General features: G+C 47.6%; 1 protein-coding gene across 5 annotated transcripts in view; it reads right to left on the minus strand.

Moving 5' to 3' along the window:
• cux1a (cut-like homeobox 1a) overlaps positions 1–12130 on the minus strand; it is a 170322-nt gene that overhangs the window by 51559 nt on the left and 106633 nt on the right. For all 5 annotated transcript variants that reach the window (XM_069184474.1, XM_069184473.1, XM_069184476.1 and 2 more), the window contains exon 9: positions 2647–2695. In XM_069184474.1, coding sequence (XP_069040575.1) covers positions 2647–2695 — 49 coding nt within the window. The remainder of the gene's footprint in view (positions 1–2646; positions 2696–12130) is intronic.

Consider the following 12130-nt stretch of genomic DNA (forward strand, 5'->3'; position numbering starts at 1 on the left):
GTTTCCTAGCAATCTCCAGCCACATGGGGCCTCCAGACCACAGGAAGTAAACCAGACACTTGCTCCTGACGAGGAAGGGAGAGTGAATCCCGCTCTCTAGCATGTGACCATGCCTGGATGAGACCCTCAGGAAGATCCTGATGCAGCACAATGAAGTGCGGCCGACTGTGGAACAGTCCGAAAAGCCCTCGAGTTCAACCTTCATATTATCCAAAATTAAAAGTGAAAATAAATGCATTCCACCGTGGGCAAAGGAATTCATTTAAATAATGCAAGAACGTGAACCAGAATATAAACTAAACACATCTTTCTAGTTCTTTTATCAAAATGATATATATATATCTGTCCATTTTAAAATAATTTACTTTCTTTGTAAATGCAACTTAATATTCAATGTACTGTAGATGTGTTGGAGCTAAGGTTTTTTTTTAGCAAGGTCCTAACTACAAAAATAGGGTTAATGATTGTGTTATTTAGAATCACAGTAAATTATTGTTTTCAGAAATTATATAGTTCCTTTAACAGCAGGGATTGCATTAAATGCTGGGCTTGTTTTCACAGACATACCCTCTTTTTGCTGTGGGAAGTCCCACATTCCCGGATGCATATTTGAATAAAAGGGTATAAGATATATATTTAATGTCGAATAACTCTTCTAAAGCAGATAGAGTTTGTCAAGACAATGCAGATGAAATGAGACTGGGAACACTGTCACTGCTGCACGGGCCTGAGAGCAGAGTGTCGCACTCATTTACTTCCCTGTCGTCAGGTCGGAGCAGCTGAATCTCTACCTCAAATCTCAGCCAGCACTTAGTGTGGGACCACTGCTATACACCCTTGTGTTCAGGGCTTCTGGTCGCACCACGGAAGTATCATGCTATCTATCTATAAACCCAACGCACTCACTGGGTGGAAACTGCGTTCTCACAGCTGTAAATACAGAGGCCATTTAAGAAAACGTTCAGTGCTCAAAGCGCTGTCAGAAAAAGAGTTTGAAATGGCAGTAAATTGATTGAACGTGGCTGGAAATGCAATAAGATCAGAAAATGGGTAATCTACAATACTGCCCCCTTCAATTAGTAGTGGCTGCACAGCTTCTGCACTTCAGATGTCAGTGTTTTCTGACAGTGGGTTTGGTGAAACAGCAGTGGCACCCCACTTATCAAATAAGAACCAGCTGCACTGACAAGCACAACAATCCGTCACACCTTGCACTGGCCACTGTGATTGCCTTTCAGAAATCACCTTTTAATATTTCAAGCCGGAGTCAGATTACGATTAGCTTCGCTCTTACACCGAATAAGCGCTTTTCTTTGATGAACCACAGCACAGCCTTCAGGCTACACGGTTCTCAGCTCTGTCTGTGAGCTCCCCAACTATGGCAACACAGAAATGAACTTAGCCAGTCACATTTCACTCTCCTTAATGGACTCTCCTGGAGGGAAAGAACAACCCCTTTAAACTGGTTGGCAAATCTTCTCCAGTTCCTTAGAAGTTTTTCTCAAGGTTTTAAAATCTAAAGCACAAGGAAGAATCTAGTCCTTACTGAAGTTATTAAGCTGTAGGTACATGCAATTTACAGGAACCTGCAATCTTCCATTTAGTTGCTGGGATTGTTAACCGCAGCCTTCAAAGGGTTACTTTCACTGCTGTAAAATTTAAGGGTTGTTTTCTTGAAAATAAAGTGTGCAAATTCCACTCTTTAAACGTCCATGAAGAGCATGAGAAAAGTCCTGAGAAGCAGACTGGAGTATTGTCCTCCCAGGCCTGGCCAGACAGACCCCGCTGAATTGCAGACCGCAGCACTGCACCAGGCGCCAGGCCTCTGAAACTCCCGTGTCACTGCAATACCACCTCCGACAACAAGCCAAGCTTGTTGTTATTAACTTGGAAAACCAGAGAAAAAACGACAAGGAGTAACTTGAATAAATGGCCTAGATGACGTTTGGCAAAAATATTATTTATTTAAGGGTGACTGTCCGACAGGTAGTTATGCTATCATCCTGTTTGCAGTAGGATAATATGCCAGCAGCATTAAGTCTGAGGACAGAAAAACAAATTCACTAGGGGGCGCAACCAGAGCACCACAGTCACACCTGAAGTCAAAAGATATGGCACTGCTGAGATTCTGACACACATTCTTTATTGTGTTTACAAAGCACAGCTATACAAGCAGCTCCTCAGCTGTACCCCCACAGACACAGTCCGGAGGGCACAGCAGCTCAGACTGGGCTCCTCTGTCACTGCCTATGCTAGTGTACCGGAAAAACGGCCAATATCGTTCAGAAGGCCTTCGCAGATGGAAAAGCTGTGGGGTTTGCTACAACTGGAGACCGCACATGAGTGGCTCAGAAGGTTTCTTTATATAAACTCAGGAAATCTCCAGATTAAGGCACAGCATTGCGTCATACACAATCATTTCACAATAGGGGCAGGTATATGACCATTTGGATATCTGTTGAACAATTTTTCACTTTTCCAACCGCTCACATTTAAGCAAAAAAATCAAGACCACTAAGGCAGTGTTGTTGTCAATGGCAACCTACGTGTTAGTCACAGAACACGGTCAACATGGGACAACGCCGTGAAGAAGCTGCATGACATGACCACCATGCAGTACCTTACAGCACTAGATCACAGACTCACCTGATTAGCTCTCTCCAGGTCGGTCATCACCATCTCAATCTCATCAGCCCTGGGGGAGAGAGGAGCACAGTGAATACAGCGCCTGACGAAACCCACAGCAGCGCGGCGGCAGTGGATTACAGAGTCCTCACCTCCAGCAGCTAACTCCATCGGCACAGTAACATGATTTCTTAAAATTACTCGGGGATGAAATGCTTTAAAGTACAAATATGAGGAGCTGTAAATAAAATTTGGTTGGAAGGAAAGGGCTTACTCACTTAACGGTGAGCCCCGTGCCGGTTATTTTTCATGCTGCTCTTACTTCAAAATACTCTAAGTCAGTCTTAATTTATAACTATACAAGCACGCGTGTCGCTGCTGGGCAGAACGCTCAAGAGGGCGTTATCAGAGCAAAGATCCCAGACGAGAGGAAGCCAACAGGCCCGTCCAGCTTGCTTGCTTCTTACTAGGTGATCGATCTGAGGATCTTACTCGCAGCTTGAGCAATGTTGCTGGGAAGCTTGTCCTTTTGCCGCTTCCCTTCGAGACTTATCAACGGATTGTGCCACTATGGATCACCAATTGTTTTGAAAATGCTTTGCAGTATTAGTCTTATACACTCTTAGAAGGGTTCAGAATTATTGACAGAACGGTATACAGGCTGTCCGATCTGACATGTTTTTCACCACCTCATCCAGCTACAGAAGGATCCCACAAGGTTCCATTCTGGGTCCTGCTCTTTTCTCCACTCATATAAACAATACTGCAAAGACAACAGGAAACGGTCCTGTCCACCTCCATGCCATTGACACTGTGGTAAACATACACTCAACTAGACTTGACTCGTCATCTCGTAATCGCCATTGTGTAATTCACCTACATTGCATTACTATCCATTTGGTTTCCAGAGAATTCAGATCCACATTTATTTAAGCAAACCCAGCAGCCTTTCCGTAAACTGAATCACATGTATGCCATTCAATAAAAACGAAACCCTTAGTAATAATCGCAAAACTCTCAACTAAATAAAGCAGAATAAAGTTACAATTGATCGTTATGTCAGGCTGGATAATACCTCTCATAATGTATGAAGAATTGTACAAGCAAAAGTAAAGTTTACACAGCACTGCCAGGAGACTTCTTGTTTGCTTGCATGTAGCTCATCCAAAATCACAATGTAAAGCACTTTATTTTAAAAAAAGGCAAAGGAGGTTAACACATGTGTAAAATGATATGTAGGACATAATGTAACTGTTACACTTTTACACTGGGGTGCCTTGCAATATCTCTTTCAAACAATGTATCGTAACCATCTGTTCCCTTATCTTGCTGTAACACTGTTGCACTGACTTCCTGGTCGGTCAGTTTTGTCTGTCGCTGTGTTCTTATGTTGGGAGTGTGCTGTGAAACGATTTTACCCAAATGGGGACAATAAGGCACTATTCAATTCACATTAAGGTACTAGATTTGATACACAAATCTGACAGGCAGGACAATGCATGAAAAGTAATGCCTGCTTTAGAGCAACATGGAAGCAACCATGGGCTGAGTCTACAGCACACAGCTGCCATTAGAAGGAGGCGACGAGCCCAGAACACTGACAAAAGGGCGTAGTGCAGGAAAAACGAACTGCCACTTCGATGCATTAACAAACCAGATTATTTGTGTAATTATATTTAGAAGAGGGCCTTTATTTCTAGTTGAGGCGCTGATGACATGTTTAGACCACTCACTGGGATCAGTGGTTTATCAGCCTTTGAGTAAATGCAAGAGAATAACAAGGAAACCAATTATTCTGGGTTACAGAGAGTGACACACCCTACTCTTTAAGAAGTTAAAAAAGGCTGTGACTAATATAGGAGAATTGTAATCTCTGTAATCATTTCTTATTTTCTTTTGTGTCAACCTGGGAACCAGTCTGAATGTGTGCGAAGCTGATTAGCAGCAAAGGAGCAGCCACTCAGCACAGCCACTGGCCGGCTCCAGGGACAGAACCGCACGATCACAGCCCAGCTCCGGGGACAGAACCGCACGATCACAGCCCGGCTCCGGGGACAGAACCGCACGATCACAGCCCGGCTCCGGGGACAGAACCGCACGATCACAGCCCAGCTCCGGGGACAGAACCGCACGATCACGGCCCGGCTCCGGGGACAGAACCGCACGATCACAGCCCGGCTCCGGGGACAGAACCGCACGATCACAGCCCGGCTCCGGGGACAGAACCGCAAGATCACAGCCCGGCTCCAGGGACAGAACTGCACGATCACGGGCCGGCTCCAGGGACAGAACCACACGATCACAGCCCGGCTCCAGGGACAGAACCGCACGATCACAGCCCGGCTCCGGGGACAGAACCGCACGATCACGGCCCGGCTCCGGGGACAGAACCGCACGATCACGGCCCGGCTCCGGGGACAGAACCACACGGTCACGGGCCGGCTCCGGGGGCAGAACCGCACGGTCACGGGCCGGCTCCGGGGGCAGAACCGCACGGTCACGGGCCGGCTCCGGGGACAGAACCGCACGATCACGGCCCGGCTCCGGGGACAGAACCGCACGATCACAGCCCGGCTCCGGGGACAGAACCGCACGATCACGGGCCGGCTCCGGGGACAGAACCGCACGATCACAGCCCGGCTCCGGGGACAGAACCGCACGATCACGGGCCGGCTCCGGGGGCAGAACCGCACGGTCACGGGCCGGCTCCGGGGACAGAACCGCACGGTCACGGCCCGGCTCCGGGGGCAGAACCGCACGATCACGGGCCGGCTCCGGGGACAGAACCACACGATCACAGCCCGGCTCCGGGGACAGAACCGCACGATCACAGCCCGGCTCCGGGGACAGAACCGCACGATCACAGCCCGGCTCCGGGGACAGAACCACACGGTCACGGGCCGGCTCCGGGGACAGAACCGCACGATCACAGCCCGGCTCCGGGGACAGAACCGCACGATCACGGGCCCGTCACTGAGCTCCAGACCACGCAGGGAAGCAACCCTCTCTAGTTATGCAGGTTTTACGGTTCTACAAATTCTACAGAAGATGCAAGGAAAATATATTCGGTAATGTTTTAACGCCACACAGAGGAAATTCATGCAAATAAGGTAACTGATATATTCAGCCCCTGGTGTTGGAGTCTGGGGTTGATAAAAATTATAATGCATAACGATGCGAAAGAAGTCCTGCGGCTCCTGTTCTGAAGAGTTCATTTTTCTTAATAGAAGTAAGACACCAGTTGCCTGGTGTTTATTAAAAAATGAGCTGCTGAGAGGCCTTTCAGACCTGTATTAATTCTACGCAAGAAAACAAAGTGTTCCTCATAAGCAGGGTTTCTCATCTCGCTAACTTTCCATCTTTATCTTAAAGCTTGGATGGTCGATTTAAGCTTCGGTGGAGAAACATATCCATTGAATATGTCACTGGCACCCCATTACCTGCACCTATGGTCTGAAGATCACCACCAAACCCAGTCACAGATCCTGGCATTCCTTGAAATAAAGAATGCAGGGCACCTGGACCAAACTGCCCAGCCACACCTTATAATATAGTTTCACTAAAATCATTCAGGAAACAGTTGGCCAAGTGGTGCCTGGCAAGCAGGATGAGTTTAATCTTTCATTTGTAACCCTTACGTGTGTCCCGGAGCTCTTAAACCTGCATCTGCATTGCTGAATTGGGTACCTACTCACAACGGGGGCTCAAACCAGATTCACAGCGGGTATTCTCCATCGTGTCGCTCGGGCCGCGAGACGAGAGGCTCACTTACCACAGAGCTACCTACTGGGCTTGGAGAGCCTGAGCCCTACCGCCCCGGCCTGACAAACCCCCTCCCCAACCCCAGCACAGGTCACTAAGCCCTCTCAGTTACAGTCTAATCCAGCGGGCTGTGAGCACTGTAGGCCTGGCTGGGAGTGCGTGCTTCAGCCAGACAGACAAGCCTACAGTAAAACAGAGGGATTACACTAATATAGTCTTTAGGCTCCCCTTAATACACTCTAATCTGATATAATATTTTTGATTCTGTTAGTGCAGTGTTGGATCCCACAAATGGCTTGGCTACAGTTCACTCACAGCTCCCCTGTTCAGCCTGGAGTTAAAGGCATATCAGACTAACACAGAAGGTGGCACCTCCTCTGTCGAAGGGTTGAAACACATCACTGAGCAGTTAACCCTGTGCGATACGCTGTGGCTTGTAAGATTACTGGGCTTTGGAAGAGGTAACTGGCGCCATCCCCCTTCTCTCTGATCCCATTATAAACCCAGTTCAGAAACCTGCAGTGGGATCTTTAGGGGAGCCCATTATTTCTCTGCTTGCCTAACAGTTGAGTAGGTAGGTTCTTGTGTGAAAGATCTGATTCCAAGAAGACGCTCCATTTCCTGAAACACAGCTCTATCTGAATATCTGAATATCGTCCCGCTGAGCCTGAAACACAGCCTGGCTCCACTGAAATATTTGGCTCGGCAGTTTCAGAAAGCATGCTGGGAACAGCGAATATGTGCTAATTAATTTAATGGTAACATCTAATTATAGGTGATTTTGCGCTAAGTGTTTAATGAATTTAATTGGGTTTTTATTTAGAATTTAAGAGCATGTTATTTATGCCTGTCTGTGAAAGATGGCACATTTTAATGAAAGCATGCAGGATTCCAAGGCATTCATTCTGCATGTTATTTATGATATCTATTATGCAGATGACTACTGTGTTTCCAAAACTGTACAAAATGTGTCTGCACAGAATGCCAGAAAAACAGCTAAGGTATTACAGCAGGCAAGCTGTAAAAATCCACACACAGAACAGAACATTACCGCAGCTAGCAAAGAGAGAGCAAGCATCCGAGTATTTGGGCAAAGCAGACCAGGTTCATAACTGCCTTGAACAACGCCAGGCATCTAATGTTTTTATATTAACGGATGACAACAAGCAGGCATTAACAGTAAGCATTCTAGATGCTAATGCAGTGCAAAGGAGGTAAAGCTGAAAAATCAGTTAATCAAGGTACAGTTGCACAAACATTTTTAAATACTGCAGGATTTGCATGGATTTGGAATTAGAAAGGTTTGTATCTGGTGAAGAGATCAGAGCTGTATTTTTTTCTGTATTTTTGAGAGTGTTGTTAACCCTGGATTTATACCATACATTAAAAAAAAACTGATTTCAAATTACGAGGCCCGACACGGAGAGCAGCCTGAAATTGTCTGTCCTAAGAGAGTTTGCACAGCCAAGCGGACACAAATGTACGTCATCAGTAACATAAAGTACAGGACCTCTGACAAGACTTACAAGCCAACTCACAGCACAAAGTGCCAAAAACAGAAAACTGCCAAAAACAGAAGTCAGGGTGTTAAAATAGTTCCTCTGTCTGGCCAAGCTGCACTCCTTAAAATAAATGTCTCAATGAGACTCATTTATCGAGCGATTTTGGAAAAAAAAACTGCTGTGTGCTTTTCAGAAACATTATCGGAGAAAGCACCGTTCAGCACTGATATACTGAAATAATCAACATTCAATTTCAGAGAATTACGGGGGTGCAATGCTAAACAATTAACATTGAATTAACATTTCAAATGAAGAAAATACCTATTAAAACCTTGTTAGGGGGTAACCAAACGCTGAAAGAGGGCTGAGGACTGCGAAGGGAGCCGACACGCTGAGGCGGGAGCCCCCAGCGCGCGGGGCCGAGGGCCCCTGCGGCCTGCGTCCGTCTTCCTCCCTCCTCTGGAACAAGCGAGAGCGCGGCCCTTCCGGAGACGCCACCACCGCGCTGCCTGCCAGCCCTTTTCAGTAAAGGCAACGAGAAACGCTCCTACTGCGTCACACACAGCGTCACCCGGCACTCCACGTTTCGTGTCCGAGAAAAGAGCCGTGGCGCTAATCAGGCGACTGGAAAACAACCTGACTGCAGCCCCTTGTGTCCCGCCATCCCGTAGCGATGATTATGGACGTGGTTTGATGATCATGCCATGGCGGGAAAGTCCACATTAGGGACAGAAAATCACTGCTTCAGCTCTTACGATGAATTAACACATTTATGGAACATGTACACAATACCAAGGCAAGGGGGTATATGGGCTTGCTCAGGTACTGTGTCCCAGACAGAAGAAAGCCCACGGGGCTACAGAAGAACACTGGCCGCCACTCCTGAGACTCAGTTACCAGCTACGCCACTTCAAAAGCACAGACACATACAGGGAGGCCAGTGGCTGTCTGTAAACCAGGCAAACAATTTCTTACTGTAGCCACAGTGTGGCTGCTCTCTCCCACTGCGCAGCAGAGTCAGGCTCCACCACTGGGGAAGCAGCGGAAGGAGTGGGGTTCTTCAAGCCTGCTCTTCTGTTCCGAGAGAATCTGCACAGTCAGCTGTGGGAGCTGAAACTGCCCTGATCTGCTCATGCTGCTGGAACAGTACATCAGACGTCAGCTTATAAAGCCCGAAACGGATCAACATGCTCTGCAATGGGAGCCTTGCTTGTGTTCCAGGCCATGGAAATGCGTCCCGAAAGGACATCAGCCATGAAGCTGGAGAAGGGGCCCCAGCTTGGCAACACGGTGAGAGACAGGCAGCCGTCACTGGACACGTCAAGCTAGCAGCAGAAGGACCGGGAGAGTCGCTTGAGGCTGCTGGGAAATGCACAGCACACAGCCTGACCAGGAGAAGCCACATAAATAATAAAAGATGTGCAGCAGCGAGCTCTTAGTGGGGAGTGCAAATGAAGTCTGCCTCAGACTCTGACTGTGCCTCAGGGCTCTACCCCCAGCTCCTGTCTGATGCCTGGCTGAGCCCTCCTTCACAGTGCTGTATCACACACTCTCCACTGGGGGGAGACAGACATTACCTTAGCTTAGAAGCGAATTAAGAAATGAGACAGCTGTTCTCATGGCCTGGGGAGTTACTTTTTTAAACTTTGATCAAGGCCAATGACTGCCCCCTTCCCCCAGCTTAGACAGACAGATAGCAAGACACACACACAGGGCAAACAGCCACAGACAGACATAAATCACACCTGTCACAGACGTTTTAGAATTCTATACTTCAAAAAGGAAAGATAAAAATGTGATGAATGAGACCCACAACCTTGAGAATGGATATTCAAGTATATCGGACGTGTAGACCTGTGTCCCTTGGTTTTCACTTTCTTGAAAATGCTTCAAATCACAAAATCTTGGGAGTGTGGGAAGTCCCTAAGTGTAACCTGAAACATGGTCCTGAGTGACAGCTTGCTATCTTACCCTCTGCTTTCCGGACGGGCAGGATTTCACCCAATGTGTTTTCATCTAGCATTCTGTTTTGGCAGTGCAATAATTCCTCCAATCTGTGCTGACAGGCGTTTTGTCACAAAGCCCACTACAGGAGATCTTACTGTTCTTACCACCATTTTTAATCACTGGATACATATTTTCATTTCTGCTTCTGTACCCTGGGCTTTATTGCAGCCTCTGTACACGTCTCCTTCCTGCACATAACCACCCCAATACTAACTTGAGCTCTGTCTAGACAAGGGTGCAAAAATTAAAACTGGCTAAATGAACGGAGTGGGGCAAGTTGATGACCCGATCTGAAACTGATTGCACCGACATTTGTGTATCTATTTTTGTGTATCCGCTAATCAATGGAGTATAAAGTATTAATAACAAGCTGCCATCTCAGACGGGGCACAGTGAAGGCAAGGCCTGCTGCCCCTTGTCGGAGCCAGTCTGTGGAGGGTGGCAGCTGATCGGCCGAGACAGGCCCGCCCTCTCCGCAGCCCTGACCTTTCCTCTGCATCGCTCGGGCGGAAACGAGGAGGTGAACTCGCCGGTCAGGCGCTGCAGCCTGGAAGAGCCGGGCAGACAAATGCACTGGCAGTAATCCCTCTCTCTCATATCCTGTGTCAGTGCACGTCCCAAATCCCCCGGGGCAAGCACGACATTTCGCAGATTTAGTCCAACCCCCCCAGACACACACACACAGCTGCTTCACCTTTCCAAGTCTGGCGCGGCCAACTGGTCCCCAGGGTTTAAATTCTGTGCGTGCTTCCCTGACGGAAACAGGAGGAGAGCGGGGGCAGTGTTAATATTGCCAAGCTTCAGCGGTATAGGTATTCTGTAGAGCTGTATTTATATGACCAGTCTACACTTCCTTCACACAGAGCTGTTAAAAGGGCCAATCACTAGCCCTTTATACCGACACGCAAGTTTTCATGTTTGGGTTTATTTCACGTTATTTCATCTTCATTCCACACTCCTCGGCAGCGTCAACATTCTTCTGCTGCTGTGCTCCTAAGGCAGAATTAACCCTTCGCTGTGCTCTGGATTTCCATACCTCTCATGTCACTACTGTAAACACTGCTCTGCAGTGCCTGGCGACTTCGTCTCTCACCCAGAGCTGCCACCACATCTTCACGCTTTCGCTGGTGTGCTCGAGTGGAGCTTCACTAATGCCCCGGCCATGTTCAAGTTTCCGGAAGAGAGATGAAAATCTGCGCTGATCTTGCCCAGACTGTCTGCTGTTCCCTTAAAAGAGAACTCCAAGGATCCTGCACAACACACCCCCACTCTGCCCGTATGACATCTTTGCAGCTGTACGAGCAAAGCCATGCTCCACTGTTGAACCCTTTCGATCATTCTGGTGCTGTATTAATATTGCCGTATCCGCACAGTATGCCCATAGGACCACTGCAGGAGCTCAAAATAATATTGTCATGGTGTGCTGCTTTGCCCTTAATAATGTCCTGGAATGATATAAATACTGCATGACCCAAAGGTCCTTCAGGAAGCTCTGAAGCTGTATTAATATAGCAATTGGCTGGTATCCTAAAAATGTATTCTAGCAGGGATAAGGCTGATCTGGACACCTGGCTGTCCGGAATTGCAGAGCTTGGCAGGGGAACTCTGCTCTGTCTCAGCGGTCAGGGAAGAGGAAACAGCCTGAAGCTGCACCACCCAGCCAAGATGCAAGCAGCCAGTGAGCAGGCAACCTATTCCGGCTTGATGAAAATTCACAGAATGAATGGTATGAAAATTAAACTTTTCATCCCAATTCTAGTAGAACATGAAATAAACACACACCTATACAGTAGTCAACATACTGACAGTTATGCTGTTGAAATTTTAAATTTATAGCAGCTTTATTTGTATTTAATATACATGGATTTAATTTTTAATGGATGCTTATATTGTCTATTTTCTTCATGAGCTTTTCCTTAGATGGGTCCTTCAGCTTGAGAAGCTCTTGTTGAGACGCTGTGCACGACCGGGGAGGATGAGCAACATGAGACAGAACAGGCAGCAGTGAGACTGGGAGAATACCCCAACGGGAAGAGTTTGCACGTATCAAGAGTCCTTTTCTCACACGCAGTTCAGGGTGACTGTCCCGGCATACACACACATCTCCCAAGCCGCTCTTATGAAAGCAGGCCCAGAGAGCCCAGACTCTTCCAGCTTCTCCACAGCCCCCATCGCCTGACGTTATTGAAGCGCACAGCTCTGGCAAGGCCGGGCTGCGTCTGCACCGGCTCTCT

Source organism: Lepisosteus oculatus, chromosome 26 (assembly GCF_040954835.1).
Source record: "Lepisosteus oculatus isolate fLepOcu1 chromosome 26, fLepOcu1.hap2, whole genome shotgun sequence".
In the NCBI taxonomy this organism is placed as follows: Eukaryota; Metazoa; Chordata; class Actinopteri; order Semionotiformes; family Lepisosteidae; genus Lepisosteus; species Lepisosteus oculatus.